This window comes from Vulpes vulpes, chromosome 1, assembly GCF_048418805.1.
Source record: "Vulpes vulpes isolate BD-2025 chromosome 1, VulVul3, whole genome shotgun sequence".
Lineage (NCBI taxonomy): Eukaryota > Metazoa > Chordata > Mammalia > Carnivora > Canidae > Vulpes > Vulpes vulpes.
The window spans coordinates 4,915,720-4,938,312 of NC_132780.1; the positions used below are offsets into that span (position 1 = coordinate 4,915,720).

The 22,593-nt window shown below is 43.7% G+C and overlaps 3 protein-coding genes across 3 annotated transcripts in view; 1 reads left to right on the forward strand and 2 right to left on the reverse strand.

Moving 5' to 3' along the window:
* Window positions 1-133: 133 nt before the first annotated feature.
* Window positions 134-2,719, reverse strand: LOC112928429 (major allergen I polypeptide chain 1-like). Its single transcript, XM_026010145.2, has 3 exons — window positions 1,497-2,719; window positions 1,184-1,371; window positions 134-295 (listed from the first exon to the last, which is right to left on the reverse strand). Exons 1-3 carry the CDS (start codon window positions 1,555-1,557, stop codon window positions 266-268), a joined length of 279 nt encoding a protein of 92 aa, XP_025865930.1. The 5' UTR covers window positions 1,558-2,719; the 3' UTR covers window positions 134-265.
* A 2,711-nt stretch (window positions 2,720-5,430) lies between these two features.
* Window positions 5,431-8,076, forward strand: LOC112928430 (major allergen I polypeptide chain 2-like). The gene is made up of 3 exons (XM_026010147.2): window positions 5,431-5,533; window positions 5,883-6,064; window positions 7,860-8,076. Exons 1-3 carry the CDS (start codon window positions 5,473-5,475, stop codon window positions 7,941-7,943), a joined length of 327 nt encoding a protein of 108 aa, XP_025865932.2. The 5' UTR covers window positions 5,431-5,472; the 3' UTR covers window positions 7,944-8,076.
* Window positions 8,077-11,793: 3,717 nt separating this feature from the next.
* LOC140593653 (large ribosomal subunit protein eL31-like) overlaps window positions 11,794-22,593 on the reverse strand; it is a 54,289-nt gene continuing 43,489 nt past the window's right edge. Inside the window, exon 2 of the mRNA XM_072750658.1 lies at window positions 11,794-12,536. Coding sequence (XP_072606759.1) covers window positions 12,476-12,536 — 61 coding nt within the window. The 3' untranslated portion in view covers window positions 11,794-12,475. The remainder of the gene's footprint in view (window positions 12,537-22,593) is intronic.

Consider the following 22,593-nt stretch of genomic DNA (forward strand, 5'->3'; position numbering starts at 1 on the left):
CTCTGGCTGCCCTAAAGGTCATCACCCCTCCCCGTGGGAGTCAGTGTGGGAAGAACGTGGGACCGTGTGGACACCCAGCCGCACTGGGACCCCCTCCGTCTGGCCCAAGACCAGCCCAAGGAGCAAGCAGCTGTCCCTGGATTGCAAGGCTTTTATTGCTGGAATCATCTAGTCAGACACCGGATGTGGCAGGCTGCTGAGATGACTTAGCCGGTGATCAGTTAAGTGACTTCCTTGGGGGCCCCCCGCGGCACACATGGCTCCGTCAGCACAAGTCACTTGCGTACATTTTATCCTGCAAAGAGAAGGTCGGGACACCTGGTGAGGCCTGCAGGTGTGACACATGCGGCTCTGCCGCGCTGGCCGGACACGCCGTGGGGAGGGGCCTGCAGGCCTGTTTGCAGGGGCGCTTCTGGATCTGAGCAGGCAAAGGTACATTCCTCCCAATCTCCCGCACCACGAGAGAGTCCCAGGGTGGGCCTAGAAGCTTCGTCCAGTGGAGCAGAGTGAAGAAGGGGGGTCACCGTGGTGGGGTGGGGGCGTCCTGGGGCAGGATGGAGAGAGGTGCTGAGAAGGTCCTGGCGGGCTCCGTTGCACCTGCGGGCGCCTGGGAGTCTCGGGCTGCCCGTGGACGCTTGCTGCCAAAGCAGTAGCTTGTTCCCACCCGTGGGACAGCACAGGGAGGGGGCGCCGTGCTTTTCCACTCGGGGCATTGCAGGCCTGGGAAGGGCCAGAGGGGGCTTTTGGAAGCTGCCTTCTCCCCTCCCCTCTGCCCCCCTCCGCCCTCCTCCCCTCCTGGCGTGTGAGGCACAGAATGGCTCTCCAGGACTGAGGGAACGAAGACAAATGGGGGTCTTGGGGGGAGATGGAATAGGGAAGTTAAGGTAAGGGAACCCAAGAAGATCCAGGCTCATGCGCTGCAGAGGCTGGAGTCAGGGAGGCCGGAGCTGAGGGCCTGAGAGGGAGGCCAGGTGATGCCAAGGACGCAGGAGGGCCAGGGCCAGCCCGAGGGCTCAAGGGCTGGGCTGAGTCTTCCCCACCGCATCCCCCCCTACTTGCCCATCCATGAGGTCTTTCTCCTCTTGAATTCCGGGGGAGGGCCGTGGTGGAGAAGAGAGATGCCCCCCCCCGCCCCGGCCCCAGCGAGGCCCAGACAGGCGCCAGAGGCGCAGACACAACCCACCAGCACCGAGAGGGCATCCTGCTTGTCGTCTTGTGTCATTTTCCCATCAATGCACTCCTTCAGTATTTTCGCATTTTCCAGTATCACAGGGCTGCTCTGGTACCGCGCCACGTTGCCCACGTAGTCCTCAGTGGAGCCCGTCAAGAACAGGTTCACATCCTCCCGCACGGCTGAGCAGACTTCACAGTCTGGAACGGAACAGAGGCTGCCGCTCCCTGCCAGGCCCCTGGCGGCCCATCTTCCTTCCCCTTCCCCGCCCACTCCCAACCGCCCGCCAGGACGGCCAGAGGCCCCGGGCCGGCCCCACGCCCACCTCCGCCCGAGGCCAGGAGCAGGGCAGCCCCGAGAAGCAGCAGCGCCCCGACCCGCTTCATGGTGCAGGTGGCAGGTGCTGCGGAGCCGACGCCTTTATAGCTGCCGCCCGGGGCGGAGGGGCGAGGCCTTTCCAGGACACCTGCCAGGCTGGGGAGGGCGGAGCTGCCTGTGCCCACCAGGCCCGGAGGCCGCCAGTCAACAGGAGGCGCTAACTTGGCCTCCCCTCCCCGCCTCCAGGGCTCTGTCCAGGAGCTTCAGAACTGGAATTCCCTGGCTTGACGGGGAAAGGGGGCGAAGAGTCTCCCAAATCAGGGCCAGTGTCAGCCTCTCCTGACCCGTGACCTGGAGGACGGTGTTTGGTCTCAACTTAGGGATTTTTCAGGACACCCAGTGCTTGGCTCATGGTCTCACAGCTAGTAGATGCCAAAGGAAAGCCACTCCCTGGGGGCCCCTGCCATGCCTGCGTCAAAATCTCTGTCCTTGACCTGCTCAAGTGGCCTCCCTTGAACCAGTCCTTTGAATCTGTTTCTGGAGCCCTGAATCCTCCCCTGTGTGCTAGCCCAGAGGTTCTACTTATCTGTTGACCAAGTCCTGGCACCTGGTCACTTGGACAGCACCTCAGTCTGGCTCAGAAAGGTCATTTTTCCCCAACCAGTGTCTTCTTTTGAGTTTCTCTGTACCGTTCATGCAATTCCCTCTCCACAGATGAAGTCTGAGGAAAGGCCAAGCCGTTTCTGTGGCCCACAAGCCCTCGTGCTTCGTGCAGCCAGGGCCCTACCAAAGCCTGCTGCCTCCGAATTCTTCCCTTTCTCTCCTCCCTCACTGGTCTCCTTCCCACTTCTTTTTTTGTTTTGTTTTGTTTTAAAGATTTTATTTATTTATTCATGAGAGACACAGACTGAGAGAGAGAGGCAGAGACACAGGCAGAGGGAGAAGCAGGCTCCATGCAGGAAGCCTGATGTGGGGCTCGATCCCGGGACCCCAGGATCACGCCCTGGGTCAAAGGCAGGCACTAAACCGCTGAGCCACCCAGGGATCCCTCCGTTCCACTTCTTGACTGGGCCAGGGGTCAAGGGCTTTGTGTTCCAGTTGTGTGTGTGCAGCAGGGCCTTTGCACAAGCTGTCCCCGCTGCCTGGAATGTTCTTCCTCCAAGTACACGATTCATGACCTAATTGCTCAGGTCTCTTCAAATTTCACCTTATCAGAAAGACTGTCCCACCTGATTGACCCCTTAGGTCAGAGCCCCCCTACCCCCACAGCACTCACAGTTCTCCCCCACTTCATGGCCCTCCATAGCTCTCCTTGTCATTCACTGGTGGTCTTCCACTCCCTCTCAGGTGCATACTGAACTCCCAGAGGGCAAGGCCTCTGCTGGGTGCACTGCCACCTCCCCCGGACAAGGACACATAGCAGGTGCTTCACAAAGGTTTGTTAGATGAACAGAAGGACTATCCCATTCCTGAGGAGGGGGTAACAAGAACATTTTTACTTACGCTTACTCGCTGGAGGCCCCTGTCTGGCCTTTTCTCTGAATCATCTGTGACAGGATAGGGTTTGCTGAAACCCAGAGCTGGAGGTAAGACAAAAGTTGTATCACCCCCGTTGGAGCCCTGTGCCAAACAGGATTCACATCGGTAACTGCTCTTGGCTAAGAGGCACCCAGGCCTGAGCTCTAGCTGTCAGGCCGTTATCGTGGAGCGACTCCAGTCATGATGCCCAGAGGCTGTACTATGAAGGTCATCTCATGAGGGGCTCTGGTTACGGCAGGTGTCCTTCAGAGGTTCCGAGCCACCTACCAGCCCGGGAGATGAGCACCATATGCCCCAGATTGGACACTTGCTCTTTCTCTACTGAAACAGAATTTCAGTGTGTGGGACGCAAGGGTTGTATGTCTGCTGTCCTTCACTGGGACTTCCTTCAAGTCCTCCTCAGCTCTGTGAGATGATGTGAGAGGAGGAAGCCAGAGTTTGGAGGGCTGGAGTAGCACAGCACGCTGATGTCCATCCAGCCCCACTGGGGGCCATAAAACTATCTGCGGTATCTCCAAGTGTGGGGATATTTGCTGAGGTCAAGGGGAACTTTCTGGACAAGGCCTTGCAGTGTATGCAATGTGGCTTTTTAAAATATTTTTTATTGGGATCCCTGGGTGGTGCAGCGGTTTGGCGCCTGCCTTTGGCCCAGGGCGCAATCCTGGAGACCCGGGATCGAATCTCACGTCGGGCTCCCTGCATGGAGCCTGCTTCTCCCTCTGCCTGTGTCTCTGCCTCTCTCTCTCTCTCTCTGTGTGTGTGTGTGACTATCATGAATAAATAAAATCTTTTAAAAAAATAAATATTTTTTATTTGGGGGTAATTCTAGACTCACAGAAAAGTTGAAAAGATTTGTCAAAACCAAGATATTGACACTGGCACACTACTACTAACTCAACTCCAATCTTTATTTGGATTTCACCGTTTGTCCTTTAATGCCCTCTGTGTGTTCTAGAAGCTAATTCACATCCTAAACACACTGCATTGATTGTGAGGTTTCTTCTGAACTGTGACAAGTTGTCAGTCTTTCCGTGTTTGTCGTGGCCTTGATTGCCTTGAAGACTGGCCAGGTACTATAGAATGTCCATCAAGCTGATTTTGCCTGCTGTTTTTCTTCTAAATTAGACTAGGGTTCAGACCTTGGTTTTGGGGGGAGACACTAAAGAGGTGTCACATCACATAGTGGCATACGTGACATCAATAGGTCTTACCACTGGTTATATTAGCCTTGATCATTTGAATAATGTTGGGTTTGCTAGGTTTCTGCATGGTTTTCCCCTTTCCCTACTCTTTGGAAATGAGTTGCTAAGTGCAGCCACTCCCCAGGAGGGCAGGGCAATAAGCTCCACCTCTTGAAGGGAGAGTGCATTGTTTGGAATGTTCCTGTGAGGAATATGTCTCTTCTCTCTTCATTTGTTTATTTAGTAAGTTATTTATTTATATCAATATGGACTTACAGAATTTTTTACTTTGGATTATCCTCCAATACTATATTATTTCTTTTGTTGCTTATACTGTTCCAGATTTGGCCACTGGGAGCTTCCTTCTAGAATTTTCATGGACTATCTCATCTTGTTTGTGCCAGTAAACTACTCTTCTAGAATAGAAGGTTAAGTTTAACTCGAGAGGGTTTAAGCAGACTGGTTGCCATCTCTGCTTGACCTAGCACGCTGGTCTACAGAGCTCCAGCTCACAGTGGACACGGGAGACAAACTGTAGAGCTCCACAACTCCTCACTGATGTTTCTGGATGGGCTCCTATGCCCAAGCTCCTCTTGGGACCAGGTTCACTGATGGAAGAGGGCGAGACAGGGCCAAGGTTGGACCAACTGCGAGTTAAGAAGAGGCCCAGGACTCTTTTAAGAGTGAGAGGGAAGCAGGTAACATGATCCTAAATTGGAGTCAGCCCTGGAGGAAGCCCTCCCGGCCAGGAGTTCTGAGACTTCCCTAGTAGGGAGTGCTTCAGAGCCCAAGGATGGTGTCCACCCATCCTTGGGGCTTGATCTAGAGACTGCAGAGTTAAGGTGCTCAAGAGGGTCTAGTTGGGCCCAGCACCCCATACTTAACTCCCGGACTTAAACTTAGGCTTGAACCCTCCTGTGATTTTCATCTGCACATTCTGGGAGAGTGCTGCATTTGGAGCCAGGATGGGTTGGGGGAAGGAGTAGCAGGAAACAAGGGTCACAGTTGGGGCTGGGACGACAGAGCAGTTGGTTCAGGATGGAAACACTTAGACATGTCAGCTCCTCTTGGTCTTTGGCAAAGGAAAAACCATACCCTCTCCAAGAGGCTTTTAGCCCAAGGACTGAGGTAGTGACATGTGCCAGGTCCCTGCCCACAGGCCTTTGGAGTTCCTAGGAGGGATGTGGGCTGGGCTCAGCGAGCTAGTAGTTCATAAAACAGCAGAAATCCTGCCCTGAGCGGAGCATTCTGGCAGTTGACACTATGAAGGGGACACTCCTCGTGCTGACCTTGCTGGTGACCCAAGACCTGGGCATCGAAATGGGTGAGAAGTTTTCAGTGACTGAATGGAGGAAGAGGTTTGGAGGTGGAGGGATCATTAGTTGTGCACACAGTAGGGGATGGTTTTGGGGGGTGGTGGGGCTTAGCTGAAGGTCGGAAGCGGGCAGGCTGCTATGCCTGGAGGCAGCAGCCAGGGGCCCCTCTCCGCTCCCATCTGCTGAGAGTGCTCATAGAAAATGTTTTCTGTCTGGGATGTAAGCAGCCCTGGGAGTGGGGGGGTTCCTGTGGAAGGTGAGTCAGAAGAGCCTGGATACGTGAATTACTTTCAGGTGGTGGGGAAACAGGAGTCTCCTACCCTGGTGATTGTTAAGGTGTTTTCTGTTTGTCTCCAGCGAAAGCCTGCCCCCTTTTCTATTCGGTCTTTGGTACTTTGGCCATTGGAAAGGAGCTTCCGCTGAACCTGGCCCTTAGACTAGCCAATGCCACTGAAGCAGAAAAAGCAGCCATAGGAAAAATCCAGGACTGCTACAATGAGAAGGGACTCAATGCCAAGATATTGGATTTGATTGTCATGGTAACTTACTATCCTTCCCCCACCCCCACCCTGAGGACACACATGCAGCCTGTTGACAGATGGCACATGGAATAGACATAGCAGTCAGGGGCTACAAGCACATAAGCCTTTCGTCCACCCTACGGCATACATAATACGCAGCCACCTGCCACACGCACATCCAACCTATCCTTCTACCACACATGTCCCTTTTGTGCCAATTTATACACAGCTGGATGGACAACAGTGCACATAGAAAGTGTGGTGACCCTTGTGAATTTTTTTCTAGGTTAGGGGAGCCCGCCTTGCAGGAGTAGAATTTTAACCTTTGGGAGGAAAGAAAAAGTCCTTAATTCAGCTCCTGCGCATGGAGGGTCGTGTCAGTTCTATTTTAGGAATATTGAAACTGATCACCTTAAAAATAAAATAAAATTAAATTAAATTAAAAAGAAAGGGATCCCTGGGTGGCGCAGCAGTTTGGCGCCTGCCTTTGGCCCAGGAGTGATCCTAGAGACCTGGGATCGAATCCCACGTCGGGCTCCCGGTGTGTGGAGCCTGCTTCTGCCTCTGCCTATGTCTCTGCCTCTCTCTCTCTCTCTGTGTGTGACTATCATAAATAAATAAAAATTAAAAAAAAAATGAAACTGATCACCTGCCCTTAGACCGCCTTCTCGGGAAGGGTCTCTTTGGACTCGTAAGGCTTCTGGGTTTTGGCCTGTTTTACCCCCCACCTTGAAGGCTGTTCTCTGGCTCCGAGTCTTACTTCCCATCTCTATCATCTCAGTGCTCAAAGCCAGAAGTTGCACTCTGTTATTTTGGGGCCTGGAGCTCCTAAGGCAGCCTCTAGCTACACACATCTGCTCCCCAGGGCTAATCAGTGTATTTCCTGATGAACTGTCTTTTTCTGTTATTGTTCTTGTTGCACAGTTATGTATATATATTAATTGTATTTATTTATTAATGAGAAGCACAGAGAGGGAGAGAGAGGCAGAGACACAGGCAGAGGGAGAAGCAGGCTCCATGCAGGGAGCCCGACGCGGGACTTGATCCCAGGTCTCCAGGATCACGCCCTGGGCTGAAGGCAGCGCTAAGCTGCTGAGCCACCCGGGCTGCCCTATGTATATATATATTTTAAAGATTTGATGTATTTATTTGAGAGAGAGAGAGTGTGTACAAATGGAGAGGAGAGGGAGAAGCAGGCTCCCTGCTGAGCAGAGGTCTGATGTAGGGCTCTATGCCAGGACCCTGGGATCATGATCCCAGCCAAAGGCAGCTGCTTAACCGACTGAGCCACCAGGGCGCCCTAGTTATGTAGATTTTAATTAATCTGTCTCTTACTCTATTTTTCCATAAGGGCTGATTCTGGAAGATGAGAGGTTATGAAGAAGTGGAATTTCTTGCATTAATGTGCCACAGGCACATGAGATTGTTTACAACACACACACATCCACATTCCATATGTGCCATACACCTGACAGGTGGGTCTCAGGTGCAGGAGACATCATGTGGACCCAGACTCAGCCACCGTGCTCCTCGCACAGGCCCAGCCTCCATCACACCCTTCAGAATCTTCTGATCTCTGCTTTCCTGGCTGGTTGTTCAGACTCCCTCCTGACACCTGTGTGTGGGTGACCTGGGAGTCATCTTCATCCTTTATCCTGTTCTGATTTCAGCTCCCTCTCCAGCAGTCAGTCTGTGGGCCGGAGGTCCTTGCTGGAGCTGGAGCTGAATCACTGAGGATGAGGATTGGGGGGGGGGGGGCGCCCGGGGAGGATGGACAGCTCTGCCATGCGCTCCTCATCTTCCTCTCTCCCAGACTACCATCACCACCAGCAAGAAATGCAAGTACGAAGCAATGGACTCATTGAAGACCTTCCACATAGCCCCTTTGGGGAGATGAATCTTTGCCACCAATGCCCGATCTGAGCTCCATCCTCCTGCTCCTTTCTTCATACCTGAAGCTGGAATCCAGACACCTATCTTTGCCTAATTCATCTTTAGCAGGCTGGCTGTAATAAAATAACTGCAGTGTAGCTCTGTGTGCTGTGTGTCTGTGTGCTGGGTGGAGAGCATGTGAGGCTTGGCAGGAGGTCCTGGGAGGTGGCGAGGGGAGGTGACCTGTGTGGTTATTGAGAACATGGGGATGGGAGTCAGGCCGAATCAGGAGCAGGTAAGAGTGGTTTCATCTTTCTCAGGCTAATCTTTCATCTGTAAAAAAAAAAAAAAAAAAAAAGAGGACTGTGTGTGACAATTGAATTAAATAACATCTATGTAACCCCAGGAAGGATAGAAATGTTGTCCACGTGGCATATTGCTGACTCTGGCATTTGTCACGTTGTAGAGCCTCTAGCCCCTTACATGTTACCCTGGTTGTTGAAGGGTGGACTCAAGCGATAACCTGAATGGGCTTATCACAAGTGCTCCCCATCTCCCAGTGGCATCCACCCGTTTCTGCTTCTTAGGAGGATGTCTTCGGAGGAGGCCAACCTTTCTGCAGGAACACCCTGTTCCACCGCTGTTCTTGGGTTCTGCTAGTAGAACCAGGACCACCACACAATCTTGGCTCAGGAGAAAGGGAGAAGGGGAGTAGATGGAAGAAACTAACCCAGAGTGAATGCTGCTGCCATGGGGAGCCCGGCTCTTAAATCTTTGTAGGATGTGTGACCTGTGGCAAGTTCATGAACCCTTTTCCAAGTTCATGAGCCTACTTCCAAGAGCATCAAATTGGCAATTATATTTATTTAGTAGGCTACTTATGAAGCTACAAGGCAAGAACTAGGTGTTACCTTTATTTGTTTCCTAGAGACTAGAGCAGTGTTGGGCTCCAGTGAGTATGGCTCATAAAAAAAGTAGCATAGCAGGTGACATCTCTTATTTTTTTAAGATTTTATTTATTTATTCATGAGAGACACACAGAGAGAGGCAGAGATACAGGCAGAGGGAGAAGCAGGCTCCCTGCAGGGAGCCTGAGGCTGGACTCGATCCCAGGACCCCAGGATAACGCCCTGAGCCAAAGGCAGATGCTCAACCACTGAGTCACCCAGGTGCCCCAGGTGACATCTCTTTAGTTTCCTGGGCCACAATAAGGTAATATTCAGAGTGTTGAACTTGGGACATGCTAACAGGCTAGAGGCTTGAGTTCTAGCTCTTATTATCTGGCCTAATAGTTGAACTTAAACATTTTAATTCACCTGTTTGCTCATTTTACACCTGGATTTTATACCTACCAAGTCCGCTAGACTTAATATTAAGTGTTCACTCAGGTCATACTAAAGATCTAAAATTTTATTGAGAAATACAAAATAAAATTTGAATTGATAAAAGGCTAAATCATATCCTTATATGGGATAAATTGACACTAGAAATATCAACTATTCCCAAATCCATCTAAATTAATCTTTGTTCTGGGCAGCCCAGGTGCCTCAGCGGTTTAGCGCCGCCTGCAGCCCAGGGCCTGATCCTGGAGACCCTGGATTGAGTTCCCCGTCGGGCTCCCTGCATGGAGCCTGCTTCTCCCTCTGCCTGTGTCTCTGCCTCTCTCTCTCTCTCTCTCTCTGTCTCTCATGAATAAATAAAATCTTAAAAGAAAAAAAATCTTTGTTCTGCAACATGAGAGGATTGATTTAAAGTTTATCCAAAAGAATACATTCTTGAATTGAAATCAAGCAAGAAAATTTAGAAAAATAAGAAGTATGAGCAGGATCTTTCTCACTAGGTATTATAACGTGGGTATATATTTATGACTAATTGTCTAGTTTTAGTATAGAGATGGTCAGTGTGATGGAGAACATATAAATAGACTCAAAGATAGTTTAAGATATTATAGTGATGACTTACTGAATTATGGAGAAAGAATGGATTTTTAAATTTTATTTTTAATTTAAAAAATGTTTTTTAAGAATGGATATTTTTTAAATGGCATTGAACAAAATGAGCAAATATTTAAGAAAAGAAAATGGGCCTGCCAAGCCTTTTTCTTGTGGATTAATGTGGACTAACGATTCCATTGCCATAGTTTCAACAGTTAATTATCTATTTGGCATGACATCTCTCTCTCCTCCCACCACCCTCCCCAACGACTTTCCTTTTTTTTTTTTTAAGATTTATTTATTTATTTATGAGAAAGAGAGAGAGAGAGGCAGAGACACAGACAGAGAGAGAAGCAGGCTCCATGCAGGGAGCCTCGATCCCAGGTCCCCAGGATCACACCCTGGGCTAAGGCGGCGCTAAACCGGTGAGCCACCTGGGCTGCCCTCTTTTGACTTTCCTGATATCATAGTCTGTTGTTTTTTCTCTACCTTATTGGAGGATCTTTCTCGGCTTCTTTTCTGGTTATTTGTGTCTTTTACCAAGGATCATTTTCTTTGCATCCCTTTTCTACATACACTCACTTTCTTAGTGATGTCCACAACTTCCAAATTTAAGTCTTCAAACCGGTACTAATTTTCAAGGCACAGAATTGGCTCTCACTAAATATCTGTTGAATTAATGAATATTGAAGCAACTCTAAATTCCTCCTAAAGGGCAAATATACACAGAATTAAGTAAATGAAGAAACTATTGAATGGGAATTTTCAACAGCATAAAGACCTACATATTTAAAGAATGAGACAGAAAAATCCCATAAAAAGTCTTAGAAAAAATTATAGAAGAATATTTTTATAAACTCAGAGTACAGACTTTCCAAAGGATATGTATATTTATATATATTTATAATATATAATACATTATTATATATTTTATATACATACAGAGAATATAATACTTTTATAAGTTTTTCTCACATTAAAATTCCATTTGGAATAGAATTGACTTGTTAAAAGAATAGAATAATAATCTATATTGGGATTGATAACACGTATAGAAATAAGATGTATTACACAATGGACAAATGCCAGGGGAGAAGAAATGGACGCCTACTGTTCTTGTGATATTTTAAAATATTATATATGAAGGGATATAATATCACTTGTATGTTGATTGTGATAAGTTAAAGACATTTTTTTAAATTTTTATTTATTTATGATAGTCACAGAGAGAGAGAGAGAGAGGCAGAGATACAGGCAGAGGGAGAAGCAGGCTCCATGCACCCGGAGCCCAACGTGGGATTCGATCCCGGGTCTCCAGGATCGCGCCCTGGGCCAAAGGCAGGCGCCAAACCGCTGCGCCACCCAGGGATCCCCAAGTTAAAGACATATACTATAAATAAAGCCACTTTGTTTTTATTTTTTGAGAGAAGGTGAGAGCATGTGCACATGCAAGCAGGGGGGAGGGGTGGAGGGAGAGGGAGAGAGAGAATCTTAAGTAGCATGAAGCCTGACACACAGAACACTCATCAGGTGCCTGGGTGAGAGAGAGAGAGAGAGAGAGAGAGAGAGAGAGCAGAGACATATAGGCAGAGGGAGAAGTAGGCTCCCCACAAGGAGCTCGATGTGGGAGTTGATTCCGTACCCCAGGATCATGCCCTGAGCCAAAGGCAGATGCTCAACCACTGAGTCACCCAGGTGTCCCGTGGAAACCCACTTTATTTTTTATTTTTATTTTTTATTTATTTATTTTTTTTTAATTTTTTTTATTTATTTATGATAGTCACACAGAGAGAGAGAGAGAGAGGCAGAGACACAGGCAGAGGGAGAAGCAGGCTCCATGCACCGGGAGCCCGATGTGGGATTCGATCCCGGGTCTCCAGGATCGCGCCCTGGGCCAAAGGCAGGCGCCAAACCGCTGCGCCACCCAGGGATCCCGGAAACCCACTTTAAATATAAAGACAAATATAGGTTAAAAACAAAAAGGTGGAAAAAGATATGACACCAATAAAAAGAAAACCAGTGTTCCTACATTTGTACCAGATAGAGCAAAGACTGCTACAAGGAATAAGAAAGATTATTTCATAATGATAAAAGGGTCAATTCAACAAGAAAATATACCAACCCTAAACATTTTTGCACCTAATAGCAGAGCTTCAAATTATATGAAGCAAAAACAACAGAAATGAAAGGACAAGTAGACAAATCTGAAATTATAGAGACTACATCATTTCTCTCTTCATTATTGCTAAAACAAGCAGACAGAAAAATCGATAGGATATAGAAGATTAAGGCAACACTAAACTTGACACATTATCCAATAATATACTTAGCATCACTCAAATAATTCAGATTATACTCTCTGAATCAATGGATTTAAATTAGAAGTCAATAATCAAAAGATATTTGACAAGTGTTCAAATATTGGGAAATTAAATCATATGCTCCTCCACAATCCAAAAGTGAAAAAGGAAATCAAATGAGAAATTAGGAAATATTTTGTTCTGAATAAAAATCAAAGAACACTCATCAGGTGCCTGGGTGGCTCAGTCAGTTGGATGTCTGCCTTCCACTCGGGTCATGATCCCAGGGTCCTCGGATCGAGCCCTGCATCAGGCTTCTCTGATCAGTGGAGAGTCTGCTCCTCCTTCTCCTTCAGACCGTCCCCCTGCTCTTGTTCTCTCTCTCTTAAATGAATGAATAAAAAAAGAACCGTCATCAAGATTTGTGGGATGCTGCTAGCACTTATGGGCAAATTTATAGCGCTAAATGCCAATATTAGAAAATGTTTTCTGTACACCACAATTTATGATGAGAATTAAGCTGTTATTCTATGACAATATTCCTGTATATAATGTCTCATTTTTCTCTGGCTGCTTTTATGATTCCCCTCTTCTCTCCCCTCAATTTATTGAGATATAATTGACATATAACATTATGTAGGTTTAAGGTGTATACTGTGTTGATTTGACACATTTACATATCACAAAATGATCACCACCATACCATTTAACACCTCTGTCCAATTATGCAATTACCATTGCTTTTGTGTGGTGAGAACATTTAAGACATATTATCACAGCACTTTTCAAGTATGTGATATAGTATTATTAGCTATAATCACCACGCTATTAAATCCCTAGAAGTTGTTAATATTATAATTGGAATTTGTACCCTTTGACCAATATCTCCCATTTTCTCAACCTCCAGAACCATTCTGTTTCTCTGAGTTTGGCTTTTTCAGATTCCACATATAAATGAATGTATATAGTATGTCTCAGTCTAACATGTCACTTAGCATAATGCCCTCAAGTTTCATCCAGGTTGTCACAAATGACAGGTTTCTCCTCTTTCTAATATCTGAAAAATATTCAGTTTGTGTGTGTGTGTGTGTGTGTGTGTGTGTACATGATCAGCGATTCAAGTACCTTTTCATGTACTTGTCAGCCATCTGTATGTCTTCTTTGGGAAAGCCCCTATTCATTCTCTCTGTTTTTTTTTTTTTAATTAGGTTTTTAAAATATTGAGCTGTATGAGTTATTTTTATAGTTTTTGGATATTAGCCCTTTATCAGATAGATGATTTACAAGTATTTTCTCTCATTCCATAAGTTGCCTTTTCATTCTGTTAACTTGTTTTGCTATGCAGAAGCTTTTAAGTTGGATGTAGTCCCACTTGTTAATTTTTGCTTTTGTTTCTGTTTTTTTCAGTGTCATATCCAGGAAATTACTATGTAAGAAAGTTTTCCTCTATTTTCTTCTAGGAATTTCAAGCTTTCTGGTATTACGTTTGGTCCTTAATCCATGTTACACAAATTAATTAATTTTTAATTCAAGTATAATTAACACACAGTGTTATGTTAGTTTCAGGTGCGCAGTATAATAATTCAACAGTTCATGTCAAGTTAGTTTTTGTGAATGGTGTGAGATAGGGGTCCAATTTCATTCTTTTGCATTGTGGATATCCAGTTTTTTCAGCACCATTTATTTTATTTTTTTATTTTTTATTTATTCATGAGAGAGAGAGAGAGAGAGGCAGAGACACAGGCAGAGGGAGATGCAGACTCCATGCAGGGAGCCCCACGTGGGACTCGATCCCTGGTCTCTAGGATCAGGCCCCAGGCTGAAGGCAGCATTAAACCGCTGAGCCTCCAGGGCTGCCCCAGCATCATTTATTGAAGAGACTATCTTTTCCCTATTGTATATTCTTGGCTCCCTTGTCAAATATTAGTTGATCATATATATGAGGATTTATTCCTGAGTTTTATTTTTCAAGATTTATGTATTTATGTATTTATTTATTTATTTATGAGAGAGAGAGAGAGCACATTAGCAGTGGGGAGGGGCAAAGGGAGAGGGAGAAGCAGACTCCCCACTGAGCAGGGAGCCCAGTGTGGATTCGATCACCAGAACCCTGAAATCATGACCTGAGCTGAAGGCAGATGCTTAACTGAAAGAGCCACCCACCAGACACCCCTCTGGGCTTTCAATTCTGTTCTGTTGTCTGTGTGTCTGTTTTCATGCCAATGCCATACCATTTCGATTACTGTCGTTTTTAACATAGTTTGAGATGGAAATGCACGATGCCCCTGGCTTTATTCTTCATTCTCAGGATTGCGACGGCTCTTTGGGTCTTTTGTGGCTTCACATTTTAGAATTATTTTTTCTATTTTTGTGAAAATGCCACTGGAATTTTGATAGAGATTGCGTTAATCTATAGATGGCTTTGGGTAATATGGATATTTTAACAGTATTAATTCTTCCAGTCTATGAACATGGGCTGTCTTTCGATTTGTTCATGTTTTCTTCAATTTCTTTCATCAAAATTTTATAGTTTTCAGCATACAGATCTTTCACCTCCTGGGTTAAATTTATTTTTAAGTTTTTCATTGTTTTTAATGTTATTGTAAATGGGACTGTTTTCTTTATTATTTATTTTTCAGCTGTTTTATTGTTAGTGTATAGAAGCACATTTGTTTTCTGTGTGTTCACTTTCTGTCCTGCAGTTTTATTGAATTGAGTAGTTTCCTCATCTGGTTTTGTTAACAAGATAATGCTGGCTTTATAACATTAAATTGAGAATGCTGCTTCCTCTTCAATTTTTTTGAAGAGTTTTAGAAGGATTGGAGTTAATTATTCTTTAAATGTTTGTTAGAATTCATCAGTAAAACCATCTGGTCCTGGGGATTTTTTTTTTAAATTACTGATTCAACCTCCTTACTTGTTTTTGATCTGTTCACATGTTCTATTTCTTCATAATTCAGTCCTGGTAGATTGCATGTTTCTAGGAGTTTATCCTTTTCATCTGGGTTCTCCAGTTTGTTATGGTTTTTCATAGAACTTGTCTTGATCTTTTGTATTCCTGTGGTATCAGTTGTAATATATCCTCTTTCATTCAGATTTTAAGTTCTCTCTCTTTTTCTGAATTAGTTTAGCTAGAGGTTTGTCAATTTTATTTTTTAAAGATTCAGTGTTTAGTTTCATTGATCTTTTGTAAAAACATTTTATTTATTTATTCATGAGAGAAAGAGAGAGAGAGAGAGAGTGAGAGGCAGAGACACAGGCGAGGGAGATGCAGGCTCCATGCAGGGAGCCTGATGTGGGACTCAGTCCCGGGTCTCCAGGATCAGGCCCTGGACCGAAGACGGTGCTAAACCGCTGGGCCACCCGGGCTGCCCTTCATTAATCTTTTCTATTGATTTCCTGGTCTTCATTTCACTTATTTCTGCTTTGATCTTTGTTATTTCCTTCCTTCTGCTAACTTTGGATTTATTTTGTTCTTTCTTTTCTAGCTCCTTGAGTTGTGAAGTGAGTTTGTGCATTTGGAATCTTTCTTATTTTTTAACATGACATTAATTGTTATAAAATTCTTTCTTAGAACTGCTTTTGTAGGATCTCATAAGTTTTGAAACGTTTTGCTTCTATTTTTACTTGTTTCAAGATATTTCTTGATTTCCTATTTGATTTTTTGACTTGTTGGTTGTTCAGGAACATGTTGTTCAACCTCCATATATTTGTGTATTTTCCAGCTTTCCTCCTGTTAACTGATTTCATGTTTTATCCACTGTGGTGGGGAAAGAAACTTAGTATGATTTTGGTCTTATTTTTTTATTTCAAGTTTTTATTTAAATTCTAGTTAGCTAACACATATGGTAAAATTGGTTTCAGGTGTAGAACTTAATGATTCATACTTACATATAACACCCACTGCTCATTACAAGTGCCCTACTGAATGCCCATCACCCATTTAGCCCACCACCCACCCACTTTCCTCCAACCTGCAATTTGTTCTCTGTCATTAAGATCCCTGGGGTGGCGCAGCGGTTTGGCGCCTGCCTTTGGCCCAGGGCGTGATCCTGAAGACCCGGAATCGAATCCCACGTCGGGCTCCCGGTGCATGGAGCCTGCTTCTCCCTCTGCCTGTGTCTCTGCCTCTCTCTCTCTCTGTGACTATCATAAATAAATAAAAATTTATAAAAAAAAAAAAAAAGAATGTCTTATGGTGGGCATCCCTGGTGGCGCAGCGGTTTAGCGGCGCCTGCAGCCCAGGGTGTGATCTGGAGACCCTGGATCAAGTCCCACATCAGGCTCTCTGCATGGAGCCTGCTTCTCCCTCTGCCTGTGTCTCTGCATCTCTATGAATAAATAAATAAATAAAACCTTTTAAAAAAATGTCTTATGGTTTGCTTCCCTCTCTTTTATCCCCCCTTCCCCTACATTTGTCTATTGTTTCTTAAATTCCACGTATGAGAGAAATCCTATGATATTTGTCTTTCTCTGACTTATTTAGCTATGCATAGGACATGTTAGCTCAGCATAGGACATTTTAGCCCCATCCACATCATTGCAAATGGCAAGATATTGTTCTTTTTGATGGCTGAGTAATATTTTTAAAAAATATCTTATTTAGGGGATCCCTGGGTGGCTCAGCGGTTTAGCGCCTGCCTTTGGCCCAGGGTGCAATCCTGGAGTCCTGGGATCGAGTCCCAGGTCAGGCTCCTGGCATGGAGCCTGCTTCTCCCTCTGCCTGTGTCTCTGCCTCTCTCTCTCTCTCATAAATAAATAAATAACTCTTAAAAAAAAAAAGACAAATGTGTCAAACATTAAAAAAAAAAAGATCTTATTTATTTATTCATGAGAGACACACAGAGAGAGGCAGAGACATAGGCAGAGGGAGAAACAGGCTCCATGCAAGGAGCTGAAGCCAAAGGCAGATGCTCAACCTCTGAGCCAATCAGGTGTCCCAATGGCTGAGTAATATTTTATTGGATATATATATATACCACATCTTTATCCATTCATCAGTTGATGGACATTTGGGGCTCTTTCCATAGTCTGGCTATTGTTGATAATGCTGCTATAAACATCAGAGTGCATGTATCCCTTCAAATCAGTATTTTTATATCCTTTGGGTAAATACCTAGTAGTTCAATTGCTGGATCATAGAGTAGCTCTATTTTTAACTTTTGAGGATCTTCCATACTTTTTTTTTCCAGAGTGGCTGCACCAGTTTGCATACCCACCAACAGTGTAAGATGGTTCCCTTTTTTCCACATCTTCACCAATATCTGTTGTTTCCTGTGTTGTTAATTTTTGCCATTCTGACATGTGTGAGGTGGCATTTTACCAAGGCTTTGATCTGTATTTCCTTGATGATGAATGATGTTGAGCATATTTTCATGTGTCTGTTAGCCACCTGTCTTCTTTGGAAAAAAAGTCTGTTCATGTCTTCTGCCCATTTCATCACTGGATTGTTTGTTTCTTGGCTATCGAGTTTGATAAGTTCTTTATAGATATTGGATACTAGCCCCTTATCAGATATATGTCATTTGCAAATAGCTTTTCCTATTCTGTAGGTTGTCTTATAGTTTTGTTGATTGTTTCCTTTGCTGTGTAGAAGCTTTTTATCTCTCTCTCTTTTTAAAAGATTTTATTTATTTATGAGACACACACACACACACACACACACACACACAGAGGCAGATACACAGGCAGAGAGAGAAGCAGGCTCCATGCAAGGAGCCCAACATGGGCCTTGATCCTGGGACTTCAGGATCACACCCTGGGCTGAAGGCAGGTGCTAAACCACTGAGCCACCCAGGGATCCCCCGATGCTTTTTATCTCAATGAAGTCCCAATAGTTCATTTTTCCTTTTGTTCTCCTTAACTCCAGAGATGTGTCTAGTATGAAGTTGCTAGGGCCAATGTCAAAGAAGTTGCTACGTGTGTTCTCCTCTAAGGTTTTGATGGTTTCCTGTCTCACATTTAGGTCTTTCATTCATTTTGAATTTATTTTTGTGTATGGTGTAAGAAAGTGGTCCAGTGTCATTTTTCTGCATGTGGCTGTCCAGTTTTCCCAACACCATTTGTTGAAGAGATCTTTTTCCATTGGATATTCCTTCTTGCTTTGTCAAAGATTAATTGACCATATAGTTGTGGATTCATTCTGTTCCATTGATTTATGTCTGTTTTGTGCCAGTATCATACTATTTTGATAACTACAGCTTTGCCATATCACTTGAAATCTGGCATTGTGATGCTTTCAGATTTGCTTTTCTTTTTCAAGGATGCTTTGACTATCTGGGGTCTTTTGTGGTCCAATACAAATTTTAGGATGGTTTGTTTTAGCTCTGAAAAATGCTGGGAGTATTTTGATAGGGATTGTATTAAATGTGTAGATTGCTTTGGGGAGTACAGACATTTTTTTTTTTTTAAAGTCCAGACATTTTAACAGTATCTTTCAATCCATGAGCATGGAATTTTTTCCATTTCTTTGTGTCATCTGTAGTTTCTTTCATAGCTGTCTTATGGTTTTCAAGTACAGATCTTTTACCTTTTTAGTTAGGTTTAGTCCTAGGTGTCTTATGGTTTTTGGTGCAATTATAAATGGGATTGATTCTTTAATTTATCTTTCTGCTGCTTCATCATTGGTGTATAGGAATGCAACAGATTTCTATAGATTTATTTTGTGTCTAGCAACTTTACTGAATTCATAAATCAGTTCTAGCAATTTTTTGGTAGACTCTTTCAGGTTTTCTATATAGAGTATCATGTCATCTGTGAATAGTGAAAGTTTGACTTCTTCCTTGTTGATCTGAATGCCTTTAGTTTCATTTTGTTGTCTGATTGCTGAGGCTAGGAGTTCCAGTACCATGTTAAATAACAATGGTGAGAGTGGACATTCCTGTATTGTTCCTGACCATCAAAGAAAAGCTCTAATATTCCTCACTGAGGATTATCTTAGTTGTGGGTCTTTTGTATATGGCCTTTATGATTTCAAGGTATGTTCCCTCTATTCCTACTTTGTTGAGGGTTTGTATCAAGAATGGATGCTGTACTTTGTCAAATGCTCTTAGTGCACCTATTGAGAGGATGATACGGTTCTTATCCTTCCTTTTATTAATGTAGTGTATCACACGACTGATTTGTGAATATTGAACCACCCTGAAGCCCAGGAATAAGTCCCACTTGATCGTGATGAATGATTCTTTTAATGAACTGTTGGATTCAATTTGCTAGTATTTTATTTTATTTTACTATTTTAATTTTATTTTTAAGATTATTTATTTATTTATTCATGAGAGACACAGAAGGAGAGAGAGGCAGAGACACAGGCAGAGGGAGAAGCAGGCTCCATGCACTGGGAGCCCGACATGGGATTCGATCCCGGGTCTCCAGGATCGCGCCCTGGGCCAAAGGCAGGTGCCAAACCGCTGCGCCACCCAGGGATCCCAGCTCTTCTTTAAATGTTTGGTAGAATTCCCCTGGGAAGCCATCTGGGCCTGGACTTTTGTTTGTTGGGAGAGTTTTGATTACTGATTTAGTGTCCTTGCTGGTTATCTGTCTGTTCAAATTTTCTATTTCTTCCTGTTTCAGTTTTGGTAGTTTATATGTTTCTAAGAAATTATCCCTTTCTTCCACACTTGTTGGCATATAAGTTTTCATACCATTCTCTTAGAATTGTTTCATATTTCTGTGGTGTTGGTTGTGATCTCTCCTTTTACATTTGTGATTTTATTTACTTGGGTCCTTTCTCTTTTCTTTTTGATGAGTCTGGGTAGGGGTTTATGAATTTTATTAATTCTTCCGAAGAACCTGCTCCTAGTTTCAATCACCTACTGTTTTTTGTTTGTTTCTATACCATTTGTTTCTGCTCTAATGTTTATTATTTCCCTTCTTCTGCTGGCTTTCGGCTTTGTTGTTCTTTTTCTAGCTCCTTTAGGTGTAAGGTTAGGTTGTTTGAGATTTTTCTTGCTTCTTGACGTAGGCCTGCATTGTTATATACTTCCCTCTTAGGATTGCTTTTGCGGCATCCCAAATGTTTTGGACCTGTGTGTTTTCATTTTCACTTATTTTTAAAATTTCTTCAACTTCCTGCTTAACCCATTCATTCTTTAGTAGAATGTTTTTTAACTTCTATGTATTTATAGTCTTTCTAAATTTTTTTCTCATGGTTGATTTCAAGTAAAATAGTGTCGTGGTCAAAATCTTAAAAAAAAAAAAAAAAAAAAAAAGGAATCCCTAGGTGGCTCAGCGGTTTAGCGCCTGCCTTTGGCCCAGTGCGTGATCCTGGAGACCCGGGATCGAGTCCCACGTCGGGCTCCCTACATGGAGCCTGCTTCTCCCTCTGCCTGTGACTCTGCCTCTCTCTCTCTCCCTATGAATAAATAAATAAAATCTTAAAAAAAATAGTGTTCTGCTCAGAAAACATGTATGGTATGACCTCAATCTTTTTATATTTGTTGAGGTCTGATTTGTGACCCAGTATGTGATCTCTTCTGAGCATGTCCCGTGTGCACTCAAAAAGAATGTGTATTCTGCTGCTTTAGGATGAAATTTTCTGAATATATCTGTTATGTCCATCTTGTCCAGTATGTCATTCAAAGCCATTATCATTAATAATTTCCTTATTAATTTTCTGCTTAATGATCTGTCCATTGCTGTAAGTGGAGTGCTAAAGTCCCCTACTATTATTTTATTGTTACCAATGAGTTTCCTTATGTTTGTTATTAATTGATTTATATATTTGGCATAAATTTTTACAATTATTAGATCTTCTTACTGGATAGACACCTTTATTATGATATAGTGCCCTTCTTTATCTTTGTCACAGTCTTTGATGTAAAATCTAATTTTTTCGGGGATCCCTGGGTGGCTCAGTGGTTTGGTGCCTGCCTTTGGCCCAGGGCGTGATCCTGGAGTCCCAGGATCGAGTCCCACGTTGGGCTCCCGGCATGGAGCCTGCTTCTCCCTCCTCCTGTGTCTCTGCCTCTCTCTCTCTCTCTCTGTCTCTCTATCATGAATAAATAAATAAAAAAAAATCTAATTTGCCTAAGTATGGCTACTCCAGCTTTTTTTTTTTTATGTCCATTAGCATGATAAATGGTTTTGTCACCCCCCTCACTTTACCTGCAGATGTCTTTATTTTGTTAAAAGATTGTTTATTTATTTATTTATTTATTTATTTATTTATTTATTTATTTAATTTGAGAGAGAGAGCACACAAGCAGGCAGAGTGGCAGGCAGAGGGAGAGGGAGAAGGAGACTCCCGTTTGAGCAGGGAGCCCAACGTGGGGCTCCATTCCGGGACCCTGAGATCATGACCTGAGCCAAAGGCAGATGATTAACCAACTGAGCGTCCCAGGGGCCCAAGAAATTTTTAAATCCAGTCTTGACTTCTATGACTTTGCTTATTCTGTTTTTCCTATCACTTTTAGAATTCCCAACATGATGTTGTTAGTTTATCCCACTGGCACAACTATTTAGCATTGCATTTGACCAGGCTCATCCTTTGTTCTCTCCCTTCTCTATCCTTCCTCATTCTCTTAATGGTTTCATTCAGAATCATGACTTGAAATAGAACCATAAGAAACCATTCTTTTATATTTCCAGTCCAGACCCCTCTCCTCAAATCTGGTCATATAGAGTGAATTGCTTACATGACATATACACTGTGATGTCTCACAAGAATCTCAATCTGAACACATGGAAAACCAAAATCCTGAGCTTCTCTCCAAACCTCCTTCATCTACAGCTTCCTTGTTTCAGCTGATGGTAAATGTATCTTTCCAGTTGCTCAGGCCAAGAACTTAAGAATTATCCTTGGTGCCTCTTGTAATATGATACAGTGAGGGCTACAGGAGGCTGAGACTGGTTTCATCTGGGCTATCTGAGAAGCTAGAGCTGGGTAACCACCCACGTGTGCACGATCACAGACATATTCTAAAATGAGAACACAAAACACTCACTCAGGATTATTGAGGGGCTAAAGTTAATAAACATGAGACAATCGGTAACAGTGTGTAAACACACTGGTCAAGTGCAATGATAATGATAATTTATTTTAATCTGCCATTGGAAAAATTAATGAGTTTGTATTTATTGCTAGGAAGATCACATTCCTGATTGGAGACATACAACGTCAAACACACGATTCTCTTTAATGTTTGTATTTTTCTATCAAACAATTGTATGATTATAATTCTGTCACAGTTTTCAAAGGTATCTGTGGGACAGTGTTTCAAGTGAGACACTGTCCTGCAACAAGTTAATTTCTCTCATGATCCACATTCAATCCCATAAGAAACCTAGTTGGACTTTTTTTTTTCAACATACATAAAGAATGTGGACACTTTTCATCATAACTGCAGCAGCCACCTGGTCAGAAGCACATTCCCACTCACTTGGATGGGTGTATTATTCGTCTGAGTGCACTCATTTCTTTTTTTGTTTTGTTTTTAAAAAG